This window comes from Neopsephotus bourkii, unplaced genomic scaffold (genome assembly GCF_033783945.1).
Source record: "Neopsephotus bourkii isolate Nb327-2 ecotype Australia unplaced genomic scaffold, CSIRO-AGI_Nbou_v1 NB_1060, whole genome shotgun sequence".
Lineage (NCBI taxonomy): Eukaryota > Metazoa > Chordata > Aves > Psittaciformes > Psittacidae > Neopsephotus > Neopsephotus bourkii.
In genome coordinates this window covers 1,443,145-1,468,137 of record NW_026901548.1, presented here as the reverse complement: position 1 = coordinate 1,468,137, position 24,993 = coordinate 1,443,145, and the positions used below count along the sequence as shown (strand labels likewise).

Here is a 24,993-nt window from a genome sequence, read left to right as displayed (position 1 = left end):
CGTTCCACTCCATCACCCCCAAGATCTGCATCCGCAAGAGCTGTGTGATGGGGATCCGATTCCCCTCTCCTAACGCCTCAGTAAAGGGCTTTGAGGATGTAAAGCTCCATACAGGAGCTGAGCATCATCTCTGCTATTGATTCCACTGCCCAGCCCCTGAGATGCTGCTGGAGAGCACGGAGCTCTGGGTAAAGCCTCTTGAGTCCCTAGGGAGGCAGCAGGGATGGAGGCAACCCAGGCTTGGAGCAGAGGAGGAGAAATCCCTTATGTGTAGGCACAAAACGCTTCCAGGTCTGCACCCTTCAACAGCAAACACGCATCCTGCAGGACAGCAACGCTCTCCTTGTGATGGAGAAGCTGTTATGGGGCAACCCCCCCCCACATCAGGGGCCATGGGGAGGGATCTGAGCCCTGCCTGGCTCTCACAAACACAAATGTCAGTGTGGAGATAAGGAACGGCTGATTACAGCATCCATCAGCATGGGAAGATGAGAGAGAACTGCTCCAGGTTTATTCCAGTTGGAGAATTCCCCCTTTCTGTAAGTCATTTCCATCCCCTATCAGGGCTCCCTTTATGGAGTTCATTTCTCCTTAGCCTTTTCAGGCTTCGGATGCTTCCTTTCCTTAGGAAAGGGTAAGCAGCCCGGTGCCGTGTGCCGCACGCTGGGCATCCCTGAATGGTGCCAAATGGGGATATTCCACCTGCACTGAAACCGAGATGGAGCTGACCCAGAGGGAGCTGCATGGAACGAGGTGGAAACACTCCCTGGCCCTGCTCATCCCACCCTGCGGATCCAGGGATTGAGACCATGGATGCTCTGTCCTTCCCAAGAGCCACTTTCTGTCCCCTGCAGCCTTTACCTTACCCCTTGGCATTGTGTTCCATGGAACCTGGCACCAGAGAGTGTCTGTATGAACTGATGGGGCTGGAAACAACCCCTCTGTGTGTGCCCAGCCCTGGATGTGCCACACGCGAGAGGTTTTGGGGATGGAGGTGGCTGAGCTCTAAGAGGGGATGGAGCAGGACTGCAGCATCCTCATCCCACCAAGGGCACCGGTTGGAGCTGCCGGGTGCAGAGAGGGGTCTTTGGGAAGTGGCAAGGCCAAGGTGATGTCCATGTGTCTCCAGGATGCTGAGGGGCTCTGTGGGATGGGTCCGGATGCAGATCCAGGCTGTGGAAGAGCACAGGGAAGAGCAGAGCCCACCCTGTCCCTATAGCACCCCACTGCATGCCCAGCATCCAGCACCCCACACGCCAAGCCCTGGGTGTCCTGGAGCTGCACAGGACCCTGAGCCATGAAGGATCCAGAGCGGATGAGGTCGGCTCAGGGTGGGTTTGGAAGCTGGAGCTGCAGGAAGGGCGGATGGAGCCGTTCATTGGTGACACCCATGTGAAGGTGCTTGACGGGCTCCGCACAGCCCCATCCCCACACACCATCCCCATGGACCATCCGAGCCCGCAGCTGCCCTGCATTCAGAGCAAGGAAAGGCGGTGTGGATGTGCAGCATCTCCTGGGTGATGCTCCCAACCGGAGCAGGACCCCACTGCCTGCATCCCTCATCCCTGCCCTGCGCTGATGGACCCCTGTGATGCTCCAGGGACCCCCTGGGCTTTGGGAGCCCCAGGGAGGATTTCCTGCCCCGGCCATGGGGTTTTTGGGAAGCGCCTCCCAATTCCCTGCTCCGTGGGCACTTCCCGCAGTGGGAGCCGGCAGGAGCAAGGGCTCTGAGCCCTCCCGGCCAGCACCCAGCCGGGAATGCCCTTGGGAACCCGTAAAGCTTGAGGATAAACCCGGCTAATGCAGGGCAAGGGAAGGAAGTGGGGAGGGAGCCGCTGTGCTGGGGCCGGAGGGTGGGGAGAGGAACCAGCTCCATCACTGACTCACCCACCGGCAGCCCTGGGAACGCCACCTCGGCCCCTCACTACCAAACACAGCGCTGATAACCCTGCACAGCGCCTCTCCTGCCCCATTCCTGGGTCCCAACCGCAATTCCTGTGGATAAAGCACAGGAGCTGACCTGGATTCCCCCCCAGCATCCCACCCCTCCGGGTACCACCGCAGGGATGCTCTGGCGGTGCCAGCGCTGCTGAGTGGCAGCATCGGAGCTGCCTCCCTGCCGTTGGGGAACGGCTTTGGGATCCAGGTTAAAGAACACACAGCAAAGAGACCACGCAGAGCCCCACTTCTGCTTCCTGTTTCGGGGTCCCCAGCCGGTGCCTGCGGCTTGGGTTCGGTGGGAGAATCACACCCCCCCCTCAATGGGTGCTGGGTTCCGGGTCCCGGTGGGGCCGTTCTGGGAACGGGGAGCAGGGGGTGCCCGGTGCCTGCTCTGTGCTCGGGGGATTTTCGGTGGGGTTCCCGTGGCCGCTTCCCGCTGCGGGCAGCAGCATCCGTGCTGTTGGGAGGCACGGGGGCACCTCAGGGCTGCGGGTTTGGGGTGCTGGGATGAGGCTCCGGCCATCCCCTATGGGGTGAGCATCCCCCCGCGGTGGGCACTGCCCCATTTGTGGAGGTGCAGCGCAGCAGAGGCCATGGGACTGTCCCAGTGCGCTCAGGGAGCTTCACTGCCCTCATTCCCATAAATAAAGCATGTATGGAACAGCCCCTGCTCTGTCCTATTAATTGCGGACCCCAGGGGCCGGGCTCTGTGTGCCTGCAGCAGCTCGGTGCCGCCTGCTCCGCTCTGCTCCCCTCTCTGCAGCCCGGCTGGGCTCCGAGAGCTCCCAAAGCTCCATAGGGTGAGGAACACGAGGGTTTGGGGGGCACCTGATGGGGAATGGGTGTGTTTCCTCAGACAGAGGCAGCCGGGAAGGATGGGGATGTGCGGTGGGTCAGGAGCTCTTCCCATCTCCCATTGAGCCGGGTACCGGTACCCTGAGCATCCCTCTGCCTGCAGCGCTCCAGGAGCAGATGAGCTGCGTGGCCTGGTTCCTGCAGCCCCTCATGGAAGGCATTAGAACAAGGGAGTTTAATGACGTGGGTTTGCTTCTAGGAGGGCATGGGCCTGTCCCTCTTGGGTTTATCAATCACTGCTGGGTTACAGCTTGCTTGTAACGGTGTTTTGTGCATTGGGGGCACGACGCCGCAGCTCCCCTCCTCACACAGCATGGACTCAATACATGGCTTGGGTCCTGGGTGCTTCTTTTGCAACCCCAGCATCCTCCCTCCCCAGCAGTGCTTACACCTATTAATCTATCAGCGACTGAGGGCTATGAGTGACCGTGGCAATGCGGTGGAGTGAAAGCTGGAGAGCAGCCAGCGCCAGGAGCAGGGCTCGCCCCGGGGCTCTGCTCATACCCAGAGATGCAGGGCCCCCATTTCGCAGTGAGTCAGACTCACCCTTCCTTCCTCAGGAAAGCCGGTGATCAGATAAAGCCATCAAACTATCTGGTAAGAATAAACACGCTCGCATCTGCACGGATGCAGGCCATACCCCCTCTAACCCCGCGCCCAGAGAGGAGGCAACGTGTCTGCGGCCTTAACCCTGGCCTTAGCAGAGGCACCTCCAGCCCCAGCAGCGGGGTTTGCTCATGCGTGTGAGCTGCTCTCCTCCTCTCACATTGCCCTTGCTGGAGGTTGGGAGAGGCAAATCCCAGCTGGCACCGGCACAGCATCCCTCCATCCTCCCTCATCCCACTGAGCCGCATCCCTGCGGCACCAGCAGTAAATGAAGGCAGAGGTGAGGGTGGGCAGAGGAGGAGCAGAGGGGGCTCGGGGTGGAGGAGGAAGAGGGAGGGAGGATGATGTTTGAAATCACACCAGCAGATGGGCACTGCCCCCACCATGGAGTGGGGGCTGCGAGGGGAAGAGCAAAGGGAGGTGTGAAGATTCCCCTGCAGATTAAACCCAAACCTCCCTGTTCTGGCTCATTGCTAACCCCAGCTTGGACAAGGGAACAGAGCTGGTTTGGGGTGTGCTTGTACCCCACGGGGTACCCCAAGGGTGCCAGCACTGCCCATGGGATGCTCAGAGGGATGCTGGGCCAGGATGCTCCCATCCTATCCCTGGGGCTGCAGAACCTGCAGCATCATCTCCTGGGGTATCTTCACGCCCATCACCCCACATCCCCCTCGGAGGCTGGAGATGAAGGCTCATGGGAGGTTACACCAGCAGCTCTGGCGCTGGTTCCTTATGGAACATCAAGGCTGGAGCGGGATCTGGCTGAGGAGTGCAGAGGGAGGTGCCACGGGGCTGCCTGAACCGGTGCGGGGTCCAGCAGTCAAGGGCAAGGACTGAAGCTCAGGGTCAGTGCGGCATTGCAGGGAGCAGATAATGTGTTACAGGGAACAAATGCCCAGAGGAATAATGAAAGCAGTGGGTTTGGTTTAGGAAAGAGCTGGGAAGGCAGCACGGATGTTTCTGGAGGGGTTTGGAATGACTGAAGCCAGGGGGAAAGGAAATAAAGAAGGCATTTGTCTCCTTTGCCTGCATCTCTGCGGCACTCCCCAGAGAACAGGGGCTTTTCCAGGCTTTGGGAAAAGCCACGTTTCTGCCTCTGCTTGGGAGCATTCCCAATGGCACAGCCCTGCTGGGATGGCCTTCAGGGCTCATCCAGCGCCTGTTTCCTGATGGCTGACATCAGGTCGCACACGATGGCTGGGCGAGAGGGCTCCAGCACCAGCACACACAAGGGATGAAGGCGAGCAGAGGGGAGGCTGGACCATCCCTGCGGGTGGACACTGCACCCCCTGAACCCCGCTGCCCAGGGGGTGATGCTGGGCTCTGCCCCTGCTCTGCCTCACCGGAGGAAGAGGAAACCCGTTCCCAATGCGGGATTTTCCGCTCTTTGCCGGGTGCTGGAGCTCCCTGGCTGGAATCGCATCCCAGGGCTCCCATAGCGGCTCCGGCCGGGCGACACGAGGGAAGTGACCGGGGCGCCGCTCCGACCTGCATCCGCCCGGCATTCCCAGCCCGCCCTTATCTGGCAGCTCCCCCCGTGACTCCCCGTTTTCCTCCTCCATCCTTTCCCCATCCCAGCCCCTGCTCCCAGAGCGCTTCCTGCGGCAGGGCGAGGGCTGGGGGCTGCGGGACCGCTCCCTGCCTGCCCAGAGAGGAAATCCTGTGGGAGCCGAGGGCTGGGAAGCAGCTGCAGGTGCCTTCAGCCAGGAGAAACAGAGGGGAGAGCGTGGGGACCCCCACGAAGGGCTCACAACGGACACCCCTCACTACACACGTGCCGTTTAAACCGTCCTTGCTCCTCAACGGGCTGTTTTCCCATTGGGAAAGGTGGGAGGAGAGGTTGGAGGTGGGCATCGCAGCAGGAAGATGCTGCCCACCACATGCGTGATCCCAGCAGCTCCCAGCTCCATAGCAGCGCTGCTGCTCACGGGGTGTCTTGGGGTGCTAAATGCTATTAAGTGCCTTTGAACAGCTCCCAACAGAAACCAGTTCAGGGGCAGCCTCATCCCTCCTCGTGGCCAGCAACTTGATATAAATTCGAATATGGTGCAAAACGGTTCTGAGTCACTTCAGGGCATTTTGTGAACGTTTTGCCGGGGCCCTCCTCCTTTTCCCTGTGATTATTGTTCTGGATGGGAAGCAAGGGCTGGATCTGCTGCTCTCCCACTGCAGCTCAGCTCCAGGGGCTGCGGCGTGTGGGAGCACATCCAGAACACAGGAGGTAAAACCCAAAGGAAGCATCCCAGCAGGAGCAAACTGAAGCCGAGCTTTGATCCCTCTGCAGCCGAGGGGCATGGAGCTGGGGTTAACTCACCCAAAAGGGCTGGACCGTGCTCTCTGCAGTGTCAGCTCCACACAAGGGACAGCAAACCCTGCCTTACTGTATTTAAGCCTCCAAACTACCACTTGCCTGACTCAACCCCAAACCACACTTCCCATCCTGCAGTGCTTAGATATATTTAACTGTTGCTTCTGCCTTTTCCAAGTGCATCCAGGCTGCATGGAACAGGACCCACACGCAGCCCAGCACCTTCTTTGGGTTCTGAGGGAAACAGACTCTTTGCAAGCAGAGGGATTGGGTTCAGATAGATGTCTCTGAAGGGCTGTAGCAAAAAGGGTTGAGCTTAACTGAGAGCCAAATCCGAGTGTGAAGGATGCTGGCACCTTGGGATTGTCCCTCTCTGTGTGTACTGGAAAGAGAAATGGGTTTGTTGCTTTCCATAGGGGTTGGTGTGAGCCCTTGGGCAGTGGCTGGAACAGTTGCAGGTGTGAAGGATGGTGATACCAGAGGAGGAAGGATCAAAACCTGTTCTAAACATGCAGGGTTGTGCTGTTGGTCTCAGGAAAGGGCATGGCCCAGGCCCTGGTTCTTCCCAGATGCACAGTGATGAATGCCATGAGGAGCTGTGAAAGGAGATCTGGGTACAGAGAACAGCATGAAATGTGCAGTGGTGGAGGAAGGCTGCTAAAGGGGTGAAGAACCAGAGCACCACAATGTGAACTACAGCAGAAAGCAACCCCAGGGCGAGCCCACGCTCAGGAAAAGGGAAGCAGAGGTCATCTAATGGCAGGAGGAGGGTGATGCTGTGCAGTGCAGTGATGTGCTTGAGCTTGAACCAGCACCGAAATGATCCCTTGCTTCTGGGTGGGAACCAAAGGGGCCCCTGGGGGACCAGTTTGGCAGGGAGGGGAGCAAGAGAGAGACTGGACAGAGCCAGGGCAGCACAACGGGGATGGAGCAGCCAGGAGGAGGGCTGGAGACAGAGCTTGCTGCTCTCCTGCCCTCCCCATCCCATGGCCCCAGCACCTTTCATCCTTACCCTCCTCTACACCCTTGGGTGAACCTCAACCAACACCCCGGAGCTGAGCTCACCCAGGCCACGAGAGGATGGGAGTGGGGCTGGAGTTTGGCAGCCTGGCTGCTCCTCCACTTGAGAGCCTTTGAAAGGGAATGTATTTTTGGAGCATTAAAGATCAACTGTTTCAGTGTCCGGCCAATCCCTTTCAAGAGCAGCACCGAAGGAGGTCAGTGGGATGCGGCTGGTCAAATAGTTTGTCCATGAGCATCATCTCTCACCCCCTCAAGTATTTACAGACCTGGGAGCATTTCCTGCTGTTCCCCTCCCTCGGTGAATAGTTGGTGTCTCTGCTTTCTGCAGCAGGATGGTGCAGGGTGTCTCTGGTAGAGCAGGACCACCCCAGCGCTGCCCGTCGGGTTGGAACACAAAGCTAAAGCAGCACGGTGTCCTCAGTCACACTAACAGCCATGGATTTAGCTGGGAAGCAGTGAAGCAGCAGCACAAGATAATGAGGAAAACTGTGCAGGGGTAGCGCTGGTGGGGAGCTGGGGTGGGAAGAGGGAGGTTGATTCTCCAGGGCTTCTTTTGTAATCTTCATTCACCATATTTAGTAGGCTTGTGACTTGCCCTTGCTGAGCTGATGGAGAATTCCCCCAAGTGTTTACTCCCACAACCTAGCAAATGCCTCAATCCACATCATGGAAAAAGTACAATCGACATCTTCACTCCCACTAGAGCAGGAATTCTGACTTGCCCGGGAGTATGTGCTGTGAGAGAGACAAACACTGCTTCATTAGCTCCCCTCAGCTGTGCTTTACTCCTAGAGTGACCTGGTCAGGGCTGCCACCACCGCCCTCCCTTCCTTCACCTAAAGACCCCTGACCTTTGATCAGAGCCTTAGGGACAGGAATGTGGGTCCTTTAACCCTTTCCTCCACCTCCTCCATAGAGCAGGATGCTCTCAGTGGAGCTGGTAAAGCTGGTGATGCGAGGATTTCCAGGGATGCAGAGCTGCTGTGAGGTGCAGGAGCAAACCAGCTTTCTTCCCGCTGCACTTCGGGAAGAACAGGCTTTGGTGATGGAAACACGTGTACCACGTATGAAACATGGGATGGCTGTAAGCAGAGCTCACAGATCAGAGATCCCTCAGGATTTTCTGTGCATCTCTATTTCAGAGTACAAAACTTGTAAGGAATTAAAAAAAAAACCCAACCCAGAGTAATCAGGTCATTAGGATTTTCTTAGCGTGCTTCCAAACGGACCACACGGCAAGGACACACAAGAAATCATTTTATTTTACCAGATATAACATCTCCTACAAGCAAGACGAATGCAAGGTGGAGCAGAGCTGAAGAGGGGAGCTGGGATGAGAACACTTCGGCATCCTGATGATTTTCAGATGGGATGTGGTATGGAGGCAGCTTTCCTCTACTGTCTCCAGCCCGTTTCTACCTCACCCCACCACAGGGTGATTCCAACCACTCCTGTGCTACAGGATTATGGAATTTCCCTGTTTTCCCAATAGCCAAACACAATTAAAGCCCAGACCTCCAGTGGTCTCCTCCTCAATGAAACCTGTGACATGGTGGTGTGCAGAGGACATTGATTTGAGCCAGAAACAGTCTTTAATCTCACAGAGGTGCATCTGTGCTCTTGACCTCTCCTTTGTTCACGCCGTTCATGACACTTTGCACACCAAAAAGCTCATGAACAAGCCTGATTTCTCCTCCAGCTCTTCTTTTTTTTCCTGTTCTTTTTACCCCATGCATGTTCTTTCCTTCTTTCTGAGGAGAAACCACCTCTCTTCTGAGGACAGGCGGAGCACTTGCAGCCTTTACCTAAAATAAGACACAAACTTCCCATTAAAGGAGGAAGGGGTGTGGGTATGTTAAATATTAAAGCTTCCCAAGCCTCCTGAAATCCTTTGTGTGGAGCAGCTTTGGGAAGCTCGGCCCTCAGCCAGCCTCCCCCTCTTGGAGCACGTTCCCCAGGGCAGTGCCCAGGCTGCAGCTGCTGCTGCTCCGGGGCCTCAGCCCAGCCCCACACGCAAAGAAATACTACATAAATAAATACTTGCTGCCAACAAAGACCTGAGGAAGAAACCCTGGGTGGGAGGAGAGGAAGGGAACGTACACACTGAACCGGAGCAGCCTCGGGATAACGGGAAGCTCGGTCTCAAGCAGGGAGGAGCGAGGATAAGCAGGAGTGAGTGAGCTAGAAGCAGGAGTGCTCCTAGCTGTGACCACGTATGGTATGGATTTTATGCAAAATAGATATACAGTGGCATAAAGATACAGCTCCATCTTCAATCAGCCCCTCAAACCTTCCCATTTCAACACAGAGCCTAAAAAATAAGACCAACTCAAAGCTTAAACTTAACCAACGTACACAACAGAAGGATTTAGCACCTGCAGGCGCCGGGGGGAAGAGCTTCACGTGAAACACTTGGGCATTGAGGGTGGGAAAAGAGATTCTGGCTGTTCAGCTCCGGTGCTTTTCACCTGCAGGTGACAGGGACCGGCAACCACACGCATGGGGAGGTGAAGGCAGAGGATTGCATGTGCAGGAGGAGCAGGAGGCAGCGGGACACCCCCCTGGCACCGTGTTGCTTAAGTGTAAGAAACGGAGTCCTTCGTTGCATTGCATTGCGAGACAGTTTCTGCAGAGCCTTCATTTGCATCTTAATGGAACTCTTTCTAGGAAGGTGCTGCTTGGACTCTGTTGCAATAGGAAATAAAGAGGTAATTAAAACCACGCTGGAGTTAAAAGACATTTCATTGTCATTAATCAGGTTCATTCATGGGCTTTTCAAAATCGAAGGTATTGAGGGTGTGTGGGAGGAAACGGGGGGTGGAAAACACCACACACACAACATCTGTTTATTTAAACCACAGATTGAAAAGTGGAAAATAATCTCTTTTTTTTTTCGTGAAGGGACGTCCTGGAGATTGAAACCTTGTAGAGGAGGACTCGAATAAAGAACAGGCATAAAACCAACTCCGAGGCTTCAGCGGTAGGACTCCCTATTTAAAAGCCAGAGATGAAGCAAATCCATAGGACGGGGGGGGGAAGGAAACCCGGGAGGACACTTCCAAGCCTTAGGCACGCAATTACCCGTGATTACCCACCTAAGCTGGTTAACAAGGCAACCAAACGCCCAACCCACGGGGATTTCCCCTCTTTGGGGCACAATCCCAGCATGTGGATGCTGATGCACAGGTTGCAAACGTTACAGCTGCTGGACCAGCTCCTGCTTTCCCAATCCAGAGATCCAGGAGCGGTTTCCCTTGCTCGCCACAGCCATGGCAGGGCTGGCATCAGCTTCCTCGCCGCTCCAGACCTATCCTGTGCTGTTAAGCTCCGTCCTTTGAAATATAGGGCAGGTTGTGGCAGATCCTGCAGCGCAGCAGCCGAAAGGGCAGGATCCTGCCCTTTGCTGCAACAAGGTTTCCATCCCTGGATGTGACAGGCGGGGGGCTCTCATCTCCGTCCTGCACACCCTCAGTCTCCAGCCATCAAGCCAGGCCAGCGCCCCGTTTAACGGGCTCTGAAGCCTGCCGGGCTGCAGATCTTGGGTTCCTATTAATTAATAAGGTTTCTTATTTCTTAATAGAGTGAAAAGTGATTCCCCCCCACCATAAACAGCTCGGCGCGGCCACAGGCTCCCGTGGGGAGCAAACCGCTGCCCCTCACGGCGGAGCCTGAGGGGATGCACCCGCTCAGGGGGACACAACCGCGGGCCCTCCTTCCTCGGGCCACGGCAAGGTCGGGTAAGAGCCGCTAGAGGTACCCCGGGGGAGCCCGGGCCACGGCAAGGTCGGGTAAGAGCCGCTAGAGGTACCCCGGGGGAACCCGGGATGGGGTCCGGGACCGGGATGGGGATCGGGTCCGGATCCGGGTCCGCCGCCGACTCAGCGCTGTCACGGAGCCGTCCCATCATACCCTGCGCGGCCGAGCCCGTGCGCGCTCCCCCAGCCCGCCCTTCACTTCCGGTGTCCGGCAGTGGCAGCGCCGCCGGCGGCGCCCCCGCTCCCCCGGCGCAAGGGGAGGAAAGAAGGGGGCGGAGCAATAGGCGGCGCTTAACGGAGGCCCGTGCTTGCCTCTGACCAATCAGCGCCCGCCAGTGTGGGAGAAGGGGCGGGGCGGAGGCGCCGGCACGCGCCGCGCGGCACCGCCTCTCCCCCCCCTCCCTCAGTCCCCCCCCCCCCCCTCCGCGCTCGCCTGTCGCGGGTTCGCGCCCCGCGCGCCCGAGGGAGCCACGGGAGCGCGCCCGGGCCCCCCCCCTTCTACCGGCTTCTCCCCCCCCCCCCACCTCCCCCGCCCTCCTCCCCCTTTCCCCTTCCCCTCCCCACCCCGAGGAGAGGCACGGAGTGACCGACGGAGCCACAAGCTCCGGCCGCTCCCACACCGCGCTCTCCTCCATGGGGCTCAGGTAAGCGCGCTGCCCACCACCCCCCCTCCCCAACGCCCCCTGGGGCGAGCGGGGGTCGCCATGGCCGCCCGCCCTTCCCCTGAGGCCCCCGCGGCCGCCCTGAGGCGAGGCGAGGCGGGCAGCGCTTTGCCACCCCCCCCCCTTCCCCGTCCTCCTTCTCCTTTCCCCCCGCCTCCTCCGCTGTGCTCACCGCTACCATCGCCCCCTGCCCAGCCCCGCGCCCTCCGTTGGCACAACCCGCCTCGGGGGAGCAGGGGGGGGGCCGGTGGCTCCGTGCCTACGGAGGAGGAGGGGGGGCACGGTGCCTTCTTTGGGACGCGATGGCTTATTTGGTGTGGGGTGGATGGCTTAACTTGGTAAGTGGCAGGGTTTAACCCCCCTCCCCCGGCCCTCCCCTCCCCTTCTCCGCCCCCCCCCCCCCCAACCCTCCCCTCCCCGTAACCTCCAAAAGGGGAATTTTCCAGCTGGTAATTTCTGCTGCGTCAACACCCAGCTCAAGGGAGAGGAGAAGAGACAAGGGGGCATTTTAACAGCAGCTCCACTTGCGAGGAGCCAAGCCTCAATCCCGGCTCCAGCATTCAAACCCTTTCCCCCCCCCCCGCCCCAACCCTTAAAAACCAGCATCCGTGCAAGTTGGACCAAGAGTTTGTCAGGAGCGTGCTTCCAAACTGCTTGGGATAAAGGGATGAGGTAATAATCGTGGTGAAGCATGTTGTATTTCGCTCTTTTTCTGCCTCTTTCTCCCTTTCCTATCCTCTCTCCTTCTTTTTTCCCCCTTTTTTTTTTTCCTTAAGCCAGGCCTGTTTTGGGTTATTGTCTCCCCCTAAAGCCAGGCATAGATCGCCTGGCCTTGCCTCCATTTTAATTGCAGGCTGAAATGGGGGAAGTGACCCTCTTTTAGAAGGGAAAAATAACCCCATCCAAGCCCACTAAACAACGGCAGAATAAAACCAAACCCTTGGCAAAACAGCGCTGCTCCTTCGCGGGGGGGATGGAGGTGGGTTTTCATCGGGCTGTAACAAGTGCAAAAGTGGCTGGGAATGTTCGCTGTCATGCTGGGCAACGAGGGAGGTGTCGTGTGTCCCCCCCACCTTCCCCTAGGAGGAAAGCGGGGGTTACATTTGGAAGGAAAGGTGCTGGTTAAGAAGCAAGGGTTGTGCTGCCGGATTGCCTTTGTGTCTCTGTAAATAGACGTGTCAGTTCCCAAAGTCATACAAGTAGTGTCTGATAACTCAATCCCCGATGACAAACGGAGAATGGAGCAGATCTGCAGGACGGGAATAGTGGGAGGATGTCTCTTTTGGAAGCGGAGCTGAGGTCGGGGGGGGGAACGAAGCGGCGTTGGTACCTCCTAAGGAGGCTCTGGAGCGGCGCGGTATTGTGGAGCTGAGCGCTGGGATGCAATCCAGGGAGAGAATCCCAGGTTTATTTGTTCTTGACACCTGACGGGGGGAAGATAAACAAAGGAGAGTTTGAACCGCTCTTTAATGAATTCCTCATGCTTTTCATTTTGCAATCCCAGTGATTCATTTGCAAGCCTGCCAGGACCGGATTATTATCAGCATTGTTTAAAGCCATGCTAATTAGAGACGTGTTTAGCAAACAGTGCTGGTGCAGACACCTGTACCAAAGTTCCTGCCTGCATTTTAATTGCATCCCTCGCGTCGTGTGTAGCATTTAGGGGCTGTCGTACGGATCTAGGTCTCGGTTCTTGAACTGGAACAAGTATTTTATTACAAGCGTGGGTTCTCAGTGTGCAAAGAGCAGCCCTGCGACTAATGCATGAAATGTGGGGTCTCCAGAAGGAAAGGGAGTCTTCTTTCTTTCTTTTCTTCTATTTGTTCATGGGGGGATTAAAGGGAAAAGCTGCATTATCCAAGAGGGAGAGAACTGTGATTTTAAGGAAGCAGCTTGCTGGGAACGGATCGCTTCTAGCAATACCTTGCTTAAACACTGTATGTTTTCATAGCATCTTGTAATTGCAAGTAAGATTTGCCTTTCCCTCTCTAAACTGCGTTCAGTTTCTCTTGCTGTTTGTCAAGTTTTAGGTTTTGAAATCCTTTAGTGATGGAAAAAAGAAAATGGGTGGAGTGTGTGTTATTAGTCACAATATTTTCAACATGTGGGGAGGAATGAGCGCCATAAGGTGCTTTTGGGGAGCTGATGAGGACTGGGAACAGGAGCCTGCCCCATGGGCTGGGGGCATAGCTACAGAACAGTGTTTAGGATAGCTCCCAAATGGATGTGCCTGGCAAATAGTCCGTGTTTTGCTATGCTGGTGGGATGACTGTAACTGAAACAGAAAACTGGTCGTTTGGTTTTGATGCAGCCTGTCCAGGAGGGGGAAACTCACTCACAGCTAAACTTCTCTCGCAGTTGTGTTCCTATCTGTGTTATGACTGTTTGATGTAATTGAGTCAATTTGAGTGTGGCACCAAAAAATGGGTTCTGATAAGTCACCTGTGAGATGTTTACTCGTAGGCTTTAAATGCTGCTTCATCCTCGAGCGTGTAGGATCGAGCTGCTGAAAACATGACCCGTACACGGGGTTCTTGGAAAATGGGCCACTTTCTCCCCGTGGTCTTTGTTTTCTGGGACAGTTGTACAACAGTGGAGGTGTTCTTCGCAAGAGGGTTTTTTTTTTTCCTCCTTAATAAGTGGGAGTGCTTAAAGGAAAACCAGTTTAGCATCACCCCCTTCCCCAAGCAGCCCTCTGTGGCACGGCGAAATGCCTCGTGTTTGAAAGGTCTGTGATTTGCTGTCGAATAGTCTGCTTTTCCTCTGCTAACATGCTGTGTTGCTCTGAGGTCGGATGTGTTCTTTTTGTCTTTGCTGTCCACTTGGATGGATTTTTTTTTGTTTAGATCTGTGTTCTTGAAGTTTCTCAGCAAAGTTTCCTGTCCTCCCGGCAGCGCAGCAGCAGGATAACGCCCCATCCAAACTGCTGCTGCTTGCTTCCAGAGCAGATTTCCTTCAGAAACAGCTCAACCTTTCCCAGGGCATTTTCCCCTTCATGTCCTTTGCTGGTTTTACTGGCAGCCCCAGTCTCCAAACTCCCCTAAATCAGTAAAAAGCACTCACAGGGGGTTTCCTCGCTCCTGTCTGCTCAGTTTAATGGGCAAACAAAAGGGCAAAACGGGGGCTTAGTTTAAGTCTTTGAAGACCTACCTGCAGCTGTAATGGTTATCCCACATGTCCCTTAGAATTCCCAGGAGCCAGCAGGTCGTGTCCATTCCTGGCTGCCAGCATTACCCTGGAAAATCCTGACACAAAAGGATTAATGTTTGTGTTTCGCTTCTGGCTTACGACTGGCTTCAATATTCTGAAGTGAGTAACTTACCTGTGTTTTATGTGTGATATCTGAACCTCAAAGTGTATTAATAGTGAAAGCAGGCACGTTGTGGGGCTGCCTGCAGATAGCGGGGTCACGTTAGGTGAGAGGACACGGACCTACCACTGCTGGGAGATAGAGGGAGGTATTTGGGCTGTGTGAAGTGCTGTGGTGTGCTCCTCACCCCAGGGTCTCTGGGAGGTGTTTAGGGTGTTTTGGTCACACACAGACAGTCAGGACTCCGGTTGCTGCTTCAGACCTTCACTTTAGTCCTTCGTGAGGGTTTTCTGTTTCACTCGGTGATGTATTCATGTTACAGCTCCCTTAAGCACAACCTTCAGTGGCTGGTTGCCTCAATTCCCTCTAGATATTCAGTCCGTTAGGCAGGATGTGAAATAGAAGCATGTATTGCTTGTTGTGATGCTTCTTTCACTGGAAATGGAAGGGGAGAGACTCTGAGCTTCTCTGAACAGTTCAGTAGCTTTCGGGTCTGTGCTGCTGCGGTGCATTTGGCTGCTCAGGGATGTCCAGTTTGGAAGGAGAGCTGCTTGGGATTCAGTTCCATCCTGTAGCTGTGGCTGAATGTGCTGGTGTTGTCACTGCTTTTTATCAGCCTCCCTTTCTGTGAAACAGGGGTGTGGAGCTTCCTCAGCTCTTGCACACAGTTTCTATTATCCTGGCAAAAAATCATAGTTGTGCTAAAACTGCTTATTCATATGCACAAACTAGTGTGAAGTCCTCACTGAATTCCCCAGTAGTGGAGCTCAGAGGCTCCTGCGTGGGGTTTTCTGTCCCTTACCAGGTTAGCTGTTCTGAACACTTGCTTTATCTTCCTTCCATACCCACGTATTTAAGACCCATCAGCCTGCGGTTGAAATGTTGGGTTTGAACAGCATCCGAGTGCAGGATGAGCTCCTTGACAGCAATTCCAATTAGATGGAAATGTGTTCCACTTTGCAGTGCTCTGTTGCATGTAGGTGAGGTAAGGATGTACCTGGGTATTGTAGATGCTGAGCTTAGAGCTGAAACTTGCCTTTCTTTGCCTTGCTTTTTGGGAGTATGGCTTTTCCAGCCCCGGCAGTAGTGATCCCTTTTGCCCTGACACTTACTTGGCATTAAGGAGGAAAAACATTCTGCAAGTGCTGGAAGTTGCCTGGCGTTTGCTTTGGAGTAAAGCTGAGCTGGGGTCTGCTGTATTGGAGGGAGGCAGTGAGGTGGCAGGAGTATTCTACAAACACAGCTTGTGTATGGATTAAAATAAGCCTTGTAGCAAGGATGTCGGAGCGTGTGCCAGGAACTTTGCTGCTTAAGAACCCTGCTTAGAAAAGCAAGTAGGGTTTTGCATAGCAAGGAATGTGTTTGTAGCTGTGTATGCGTTAGTTATCTTTCCTAATTGTTTCCTCCTCATGTGTTGAACCAACTTAATACATCCAAGTGAATTTGTTTCCTCTGTTTCTTACCTTGTGAAGAAGAACTTGGAGTGGATACTTGAGGTAGTTGGGCTCACTCTGGGTGAGGAAAGGGTTAACCAAAACGTGCACCTTTTGCACTAATATACCATTGGAGGAAATACCTTTCTGACCAGTGCTCAAATCATGCCCTGAAACAGAAGCATCAATGGTCTGGATTAGCCATTAGGTGCTTAAAATACCCAAACCTGAAACCAGCTGATTGAAGTACCCATGAAGGAAGCAGTCAGGATGGAGTGCTCCAAACAGTCCCACCACTGTAGGGTTGGAGGACGAGGTGGGGGCTGGATAAAACCCTCACTTATTGACTTCCTTCTTATTGCTGCTCTGTCCTTCTTGGCTTCACTGTGCGTCTTTTTTAGCTTTTTATAAGAGTTGATCAAATCTGGATTATGAGATCTGGACTGAAAGGAAAGTGGGATATCACCCCAGGCACTGAGTGCTTGTACCCTAAGTTACACACAGCACCTCCTGTGTTCGCTTTAGTTTTGCTGACATATTTACTCCTAGGGTATTCCTGACTCCTTATGTGCATTTTCTGTCTCTTGTGTGCCCTTCCCCTCAGCTGCTCCCATGGCTATACTTCCCTTTAAAAATTCCCTCACGATTCTTCCTCTTTTTTTGCTTCCCTCCTTTTTCACGTACTGACTTTGGGAACTTACACAAAGATCCCCAAGTTAAAAAGCCAAAAAGCAATGTGAAAGTTTGGGGGGAACCGTTTTTCAGGGCAATTCCCAGTGTGATATGATCACACTGCTTTAATCCTCTTTCTTTTTTAGGTGCTTTTTATGTTGTTTTGGTTTTGGTAATAGATGCGCAAGGGCAGAGTCTTTTGCTCACATTTCTTTTGTGATGCTCTTTCAAGTGGCAGCTTAGGATCTTGTAGGAGTTAATGGCATCTGGACTGGTAAGTGTCCCACCAGCCACAGGCACCTGGGGCTTTTCAGGTTGCTCTTCAATCTTCATTGCTGGAGTAGCAGCTTATATCTGTAGCTAACTGCTTACATTGTTTTTGGTATGACCAGACTCCTTGAGCCTGGTACCCTGTAAGATTCTTGCTCTCTAGGTACTGGTTGGCTCTTCCATGTTCCTTCAATAGCAGCAACTATTTCTGTACTGTGTTGGACATCTCCATGATGGAGAGAAGGTGGTGAGGCAGGCACATGGACAGAGGTGGAAGTTATGGGGAAATGAACAAGGGAAATGCAGAGAAAATGGAAAAAGCAGCAGAAACATTATTGCAGGAAGCATTTTGAGCTAGAAACGTGCACCTAGTGCCCTGTTGGAAAGGTGCATCCTGTTGTATAAGCAAACTGTTACAGGCTGCAGTATTGTATTGTGGCTGCATCGCTTTTACAGGCACGGCAATGAGAACTTACTTTCTGTTGGGTGTTTGCATCTTTTTCTGTATCTTGTTGTTAAAGTTGTTTGAAATCCTCACATAAACTACTGGCATTTTACAGTGGCTTCTTCCAAGCACTTGTGCCTGGAAGCACAGGAGTGTTAATAGTGTTAAAATTTGTATGTTAAATTCTTTCTTAACACGAGCAAAAGAATTTCTCCTTTATGCTTATTGATAGGAATATATCATAATACTGTTTGGAATGGCAAAGTTGTAAATGTGCTGCTTGTAATTACATGCCACTGAAAGCTTTTATATGAAGTTACAGTTTAGATTCTAATTTGTGCCTCTTATTCTTCCCATTCCCAAATGCAGGACATCTGATGAGCCCTTTGGAGGTTGTCAGCAGAGCCCATTCTCCTCTCTTCATTAAAACATGCACTTTCCAGCTGTGAAACATCACGACATTTATTTTTGCTAACAGGAAGCATTTTCAACTATTGGTAAGTGCTCAGCATTTAAAGATACTCTGTGATGTGGTAAGAGAAAGAGGAGGATTCCTTTAGGAATCTTACCCAGCTGTGGAAGTTGGAGGAATACCTCTGGCTATTGTGCTCCTACCTTGTAGCAGAGGTGCCTCTATTAACCATGGTCACTTGGTGCTCATCTGCTCAACTACAGGAGGAAAGCAGGTTCAGAGCTCAAAGCAAGAAGGAAAAATGCAGAGCAGTGCAAAATAGTGCAGGTCTGAGCTTTGCTGTTCTTACTGGCCTGTTCTGGCTTATTCTGGGCTCTGGGACAGAGGTGTAGGTCAGAGTTTTAACAGTCCCAGCCCTAAGTTTGAGTGAAAAATACCACTTATTTTTACCCTTTGCTAGCAAAGTCATTTCCCATGTGTTCCCTCACTCCCCCACTTTGTTTTTTTAACTGTCTAAATAACAGGACTAAAAGGAGCCAAAACAATTGCTATGGAGAAGCAATCAGAGAAAGGCAAGACTTGGCAGTCTGAAATAGACACCGAGAACAAACTCAGTGGTATTTGCTTCGGTTGGGTCATATTTGTTGTCAGGATTTTCACAGTTGTGCTTGTTGCCATAAGAATGCCTGGATTTGCCTTAGTGCTCTGTGTGTGTATTAGATACTCATTTCCCCACTTGCAGTTACAGCAGTTTGTACTGGAAAAGCTTTCTTAGTTTTTATCTTCTGAGGTTTTCCGTTACTGCAGAAGGTGAGATCAACAGCATTGATTTATAACTGGTCTTCATTAAGAGCTTATCTATAGATTGAAGAGATCTGAATGCAGAGATCAGAAATACGTGGCAAACGCTTTGCTAGAGGGGTCAACAATGCACAAACAGTGTAAAGTTTTGACTAAAGCATAGTCAGAAGTTTTAGTTGAATTTAAATGCTTCAAGTGCAGTGAATGTGTTCTTCTGAAGAAAATAAAGTCTGTTTTCTATGGTAGAGCCAGATGGACATGATGATAATTACAGTTGATGTGTCCTCACAGGCAAAAAACCCTTTGGATGAACTGTTTCTAATCTTGGTACCTTGTTGATCCTAAACATCAATGTTTTATCTGGGAATGTGCCTTACTACCTAAGGATCTATATTTCACACTGAATTCTTGCTCAAAATCTTGGGATGATTTAATCTCTTCACCCAGAATGGTGTTAGCCAGTAGGAACTGGCAACTAAACATGTCAAGAAGACATTCTTTTGAATGTCTTTTGAATGCCATTGCAACCCTCTCTCAGGAGTTGCCTCAGTAGCTTCTTAACCTCCTATTTTATAGGTCAGATAAGGTGAATTAGTGCCCTTCAAGCCACAAATGTCTCTTTCCAAAGTCATTAAAGTGAGAATGTTTGGAAAAGCTACCAAACAGGAAACCCTGTTGTTTCAGGGACCTCTTTGAAGTTTTAGTATCTAAAATTAGATACCTTTTTTCTCATACTTTTAAGAAATAACTCTTGTTTGTAGTATTGCAAGAAGGTACCAGGCTTTCATTACCTGCAATGTATTGCTATGCTTTCATTTTTGGGGGTGAAGTCATAAGCAAGGATGTTATAACTGTGGGTTTGGAGGAAAAGCCTTCAGAATGTATCACTGTAGTTCAGTAATTTGTAGTTTAATGCTTGTTTTTTCTTCTTTTGGGTTTTGTTGTAGTTCTGTCCTTCTCCTACAAGAGGTCCCAGCAGTGCTATCAGAAGGTCAAAGACTGGTGCACTACCTGTGCTGCCCTAGGGCTGTTGATGTCCTCAGCTGTCGTAGGAGAAACACCAGACCTGGAACCCAGTTTGTTACTGGTAAGGAGTAATTGTCTTGGATTTTGATGATGGTTCTTTTAATATGGAATTTTACATTGCTTTCTCTAACAAAATCACTAAAACTCTCCACTGCTTATGATGTGAAGAACACGATAGCAAAATGTGCCTCTCTGGTACGGTTTTGCCTTTTTTCCTCCTATTTTTAACTTCACAGTTTCTAAATTTCTTGTCCTAATTACCAATTGCCCTCCTTTGTGGAGGCAAACAGCCTTCCCTTAGCTTTCATCTTCAGACCTGGTTTTCTCTTGGAATTCATGTGCTGTCAGAGCTGCTTGAAGGTTAATAAATGGATTTTCCTAAGATCCTTTCCAAAATCCTGTCTTTTGGCTGCACTTCTGTAGTGTCCAGCTTTTCCACCCTGCTGGCCCTGTAACTTCAGGTAGAGGGTTTGATATCAAAGGCCAAAGCCAAGTTGCTGGTTTTGGAGTAGAGAGTGAAATGTTTCATGATGCCTCCTGGTTATTTTATATTCTGCTTATTGGAGTTGGATTGTGCCTGTGGCTTGCGTTTGGGTTGTGGAAACAAAGCTGTAACACTGTGATGCATGACTAGAAGTGTGTAGTGTTTAGAGTCTCTTTGTTCTTGCTGAAATCTGCCTTCTTTTAATTCCAAATTGAATCTGGATCAATGTATTTTCATGGTAAAAGCAGCTGTAAACTGATGATATGGTCTTAAATGCTTTGTGTTTCCTGCCTCAGTCTAACTGGGACAGATGAGGAGTTGACATCTCTTCCTGCCCCAAGTTTGATTTTGTTGCTGTGTTCTGGCTGCTGGAGATGTGATGCTGCCCTGCTCCTGCTGTTTGAACTTTGCTCATAGCCTTTCTGGATTGTAACTACTACAGAACACTAAGCAGAGGTGTTTCAATGCTCTTCCTCAAACACACTTGGGAGGAGAAAACACTGTGCTTGTGGAGATTTGCACCATGAAGCTCCTGAGCAGTGTCATGGCTGGGAGTTATCTGTTAACATCCCGAATCTTGTGCTTTTCCTCCCCTTTAGGAGAGTGAGTGCAGGTACCACTCTTTGCTGTTGCCGAGGTTACATTGGGATTCTTGTTCTCTATTCCTGTCAGCACAGAGCACATGGACAGGAGGGATCCTCTGCATCTCTGTTGCCTTTACTTGCATAAAAGTGAACTCCTTACACACAGTGTCATGTGTGAGGTGGCATCTGGAGCCCGATCTCACCTTACAGAGCTCCTTTGCAGAGGAATTCAAAAAATGCTGGAATGTCTTGGGAGTGGAGACATGGACAGAGGGGAAGCAGGGAAGTGGGGTGTGTTTGTTGCCTTTTTGTGTAAGAAACCATTGGAGTGAACTGGAGTTCTTCCTTGATCTGTTTTTACTTCTCTCCGAAGGGAGAAGGGGGAGGAAACAACACATTTTTGGTCAAATTCCAGTTGGCATGTTTTCCCTGGGGAGCCCACGGTGGCTGCCGGTGGAGAGCACTTAGGAGTGTTTTGGTACTCTCTAACTTGTGTCCCTACTATTCAGTGTATAGAAACGTGTTTAGAAAGTTGTAACAGACCTCTTGGGGGTTGAATTTTGGGTTCCTTTGTGTTCTGAGAGCGCAAATAGGAAACAAACAGCAAACCCTCCAAAACCTCTCCAGTCCTTTGGGGTTTTTCCTTGTTTTTCTTCCCCTGTTTTCTTTCTGAGTAAAAGGAGTTTATTTTTGTCCCCACTGTTTCCCCGGGGACTGCACTGAAGGGACTTTCATGCGTGTCCTCCATTTCTTGCAAGTGGCTTTATGTCCAAATCCGAATAACGCTCTGAGCTTTAGATACAAGACATTTCTACCCCTTAATTTCACTGCTGTTCGCATCTGGGTCAGGAGACTTATTGTGGGTGCTTGCTCTCAGCAGTTGGCATTGTAAGTACTGGCTATTCCTTTCAAACCTTTCCAACAGGAGGTGAAGACTGTATTTATTTAGACTCTTATGTCACCAGGTGATATTTTCATGTCCAAATAAGTGTACTGATAGTGCAAAATAAACAGTTTTCGTGGCTGTTGTGTTTGTAGAACGAGGTTCATTCCAACCAGGCTTCAAGATGATCTGAATTATTAATGCTTACTTGAAGAGCAGGGTTTTGATGACCTGAGAAAGAAAAAGCTGGCCTCTACCTTGACAGAAGTTTGCATGAAAGAGATGATTAAATCTGTTTTCTTTTGTTCCTTTTGCTGTTACATGCAGGTGTTGTTTGCTTAGGGACAGGGGGTTTGGTTTAGTTGGTTTTGGAGAGGTAGCAGCCTCAATGCTGTCTGTGAACTGACTTGTGAAGAAAGGCTGCTCTGCTGCCATTTAGTTTGTGGAAAACCTACAGATGAGCTTTCACGGCTCATTGGCTTCTTGGAAAGCTGCATTGTGGCCATGTGCTGTCAGCACTGGCCCAGGCTGAAAGCTTTTAGTAGGTGCTGAACTTTGAAATCCTTCAGTGTCCTAAAAAGACCTGAGTAAACCCCAAAATACGTTGTTGATCTTTGAGGGCTGTGTCTAAACAATCTTTGCAGTTATTCCATCTTCCACAATGCTTCCAGTGGAAGTCTGAAGGGTGCTGCTTTGCTGAAGGAATCTTTCCATAACATGTTTTAAGTGGAGATAAATATCATTCCCAGGAAACGGGAAGAAAAACCCAACAACAAGCCACAAAACAGCATGTGAATTTGGAACACGAGAGCGCAGGCTTTTGAAGCTTCCTGAATTCTTAACTACTAGCAAATTGCCTTAAATTTAACTTGGATTAATTCCCTGGTGATCCTTGACATTAAACGGATGTTCTGGTTTGACAGGGGTAGACAGAAAACTAATTAATTCCTTTGAATTGGAGGCATATTTAATTCTCTCCCCCAAAGACCTCACATTGGAAAGGTGCAATGCTGTGACAGATGCTGAATGTGAAACGATGGGTATGAAGTAACAGACCTTTAGACGGGGAAGATCAAGACATCTACAATAAGTATAGCTGGTTAGGAAAGCATTGAACATTGTTGGTTGGACTGAACACAGGAACATGCGCATCATTGCTGTGTGATACTGTGCCTGTCCATGGAGAGGATGCTGCTCTTCCATGGGTGTCCTTCCCATTCATGTCTCTGTCTCTTCAAGTACTTTGGAACAAGGACAAGTTGTCTTTTCTTTGCATGGAGGAGCACATATTGGTGTTGGTTTTACTTGGGGTTTTATGTTCATATTTTAGATGTCAGGTATTTTTGCTTCTTGTCCTAAAGGTACCAACCCACCCTCTGCTCTTGTCCCCAGTGTCCTTGGTGATGTGGGCAAGTGCAGCACAAGGGCTGTGGGATCTCGCCACCATAGACATATATAAAATCTCAAGGCATGGATGTAATTTCCAGGTGAAAAACATGCAAGAGGAAAAGCTGCTGTTGCATAAACTCCCCAAAGTGGGTGAAGACATTGGCATAAAGGAGTATTTGTCAATCTGTATTAAACTGAGGAAGAGAAAATGAGCCTTGTGGGAGATTTCCCCCAGCCCCAGACTAATTCTAGGGAGTTGATGTCTTGGACTATGGACTTTGCTGCCTGTGAAGGAACAGCAAAAGGAAATGCCATATCTGAACCTTCTGCTGGCTCCATAATTGTATGCTCTGAGGTTTTCTTGCCTCTTCCTCTGAACCATGTGGATCTGGCAGCTGTTGAAGGCAGGATTGGTGATGGACAACGCGCTTTATCCGATGTGGCAATTCATATTTCCTGAGGGGACTAAGCTGACTCCTCGACTCCTAAAAGTAGCTGCAGCAGTGGTTTCTGGAGTAGAGACAAGAGTGAACTGTCATTCTGCCTTAAGAGGTGGCTCTCTCCAACAGGAGGAGGTTGGGAAGCGGTGCCAGCCACCTTCAGTGCCTGGGTGAGAGCTGCTGGTTCCATTGCAGCCTTCTCAGACCAAACACTTGGAAAATCAATTCTTTAGGCTGAGGGTTTTTAATCCTTGGATTGATTTGCATTGATGTATTTCATGTATTTGAGGTGGAGGTGGCTTCTGTGTGAGAACTTGAGGTCTCTGGGCAGATTTCGGTAGTGAATAAGTAGCATTCAGATAACGTAGAGCTGCTCTGTTATTGACCTCTTCCAATTCAAATAGAAATAAGCTGAGCTTCTTTGTGCACTCTGGGCTTAATTCCATAGAAAAGCTTCATGGATTTGAAATAATAAACACCAGTTCAGCCTGTTTGTGGTGCAGGAACACGGTCCTTCCTCTCTTGAAGAAGCAAGTGCTTCTCAATGAGCAAGGACCAGCCGGTCTTGTAAATGAGCAGTTGTGACACTGCTAAAGAGCTCCATTCTTGTGGAACTGGAGATGCTTGTGCAGGCATCTTGCATAACTTGAACTCTTGACTCATGAGGTGGCTGTAGAAGAAAGGTCCTTGTGTCATCTCTGTTCTGTGGGCTGAGAGGTGGTTTTCCAGCCAGTGGTGCGGGCTGAACTGGAGCTGTTGTGCTCCTGTAGATGATGACACTGGCACAGACTAGGAGGAAGGAGGAATGAGGTCTTACAGATTGCATTCCCCAGCACAGGAACCCACTTGCACATGTCAAGACACTTTCTCAATCATGACTGCTGTGGGGTGATGTACGAATGGGCCTGAATTTGTGCTTCGAACCAGATGTATGTTAGAAAGTTGCTGCAAGCACACATCAGCCTCTTAATGACAGTGCTTACATTTAACTCTGCATGCTTTGAGATGGTGCAGCCACACAAGTGCCGTGACTGTGGTTTTATCAGCAGCCACCAGCAGCCCAGATCCAGGCTCTGGTGCATGGGCTTGCCCATAATTACATTCATATTTGGTCTTGTCAGCAGAAACCAATTGTACAGTTGTATTATGACATGTGGGCACATGTGCTAATTTTACAGTTTGGGACTTCTTATGTTGGAACAAGATTAAGTTCTTGAGAGGAAGGAGTTGGTATCCTTCACACTGTGTGGCAGCTCAGTGCTCCTGATGAGCTGCACCATTAAATCACTGTTAAACAGTATAGAAACCTTAATGGCAAGTCCCAGGTAAGTGATCTAAGCTAGATAAAATGGCAGAAATCAGCACTGATGTGTTTGTACTTTGCTGGTGGGGTAAAATTCAATCTGAATCAACATAATCCACTTTTTCTCTTGTTTTGGGGTGTAAGAGGAGGGTAATTTGGAGCATAACTTACAAGATATGAGATACTTGCCATGCTGTTGGCACTACTAACCTTTGCTTGAATAATGGTGCCAAACTTTATGAAAGGTGATCAGAATTCATCTTGGCTTGCTGGATGCTTTGTTGTTTGGGTCACAAGCATCCTTTCTGAACGTGAATGCTCAGGTGATCATTAGCATTTCTCTATCCTCTGGACTATTTTAGGGTGGTTGTAGGGTAAACTTGGAGATGTA

General features: G+C 50.9%; 1 protein-coding gene and 1 long non-coding RNA gene across 12 annotated transcripts in view; one reads left to right on the top strand and one right to left on the bottom strand.

Moving 5' to 3' along the window:
* Positions 1–7,973: 7,973 nt before the first annotated feature.
* LOC133216576 (uncharacterized) lies at positions 7,974–11,399 on the bottom strand. 4 transcript variants are annotated; one of them, XR_009726674.1, is made up of 3 exons: positions 11,323–11,399; positions 9,089–9,418; positions 7,974–8,538 (listed from the first exon to the last, which is right to left on the bottom strand). It is a non-coding gene; the product is annotated as an uncharacterized LOC133216576 (long non-coding RNA). The 4 variants fall into 4 exon arrangements; XR_009726672.1 differs by lacking the exon at positions 11,323–11,399 and adding an exon at positions 9,829–9,927; XR_009726671.1 differs by lacking the exon at positions 11,323–11,399 and having other exon boundaries at positions 9,089–9,648.
* The window catches only part of ZBTB46 (zinc finger and BTB domain containing 46), a 43,393-nt gene continuing 29,402 nt past the window's right edge, over positions 11,003–24,993 (top strand). The window contains exons 1-4 of one of the 8 annotated variants that reach the window (XM_061361386.1): positions 11,003–11,132; positions 11,626–11,822; positions 17,650–17,777; positions 19,441–19,580. In XM_061361386.1, coding sequence (XP_061217370.1) covers positions 19,527–19,580 — 54 coding nt within the window. In that variant the 5' untranslated portion in view covers positions 11,003–11,132; positions 11,626–11,822; positions 17,650–17,777; positions 19,441–19,526. Of the gene's footprint in view, positions 11,133–11,419; positions 11,489–11,583; positions 11,823–17,649; positions 17,778–19,440; positions 19,581–24,993 lie in introns of those variants that run through there. The other 7 variants (XM_061361385.1, XM_061361392.1, XM_061361387.1 and 4 more) reach the window with 7 other exon arrangements.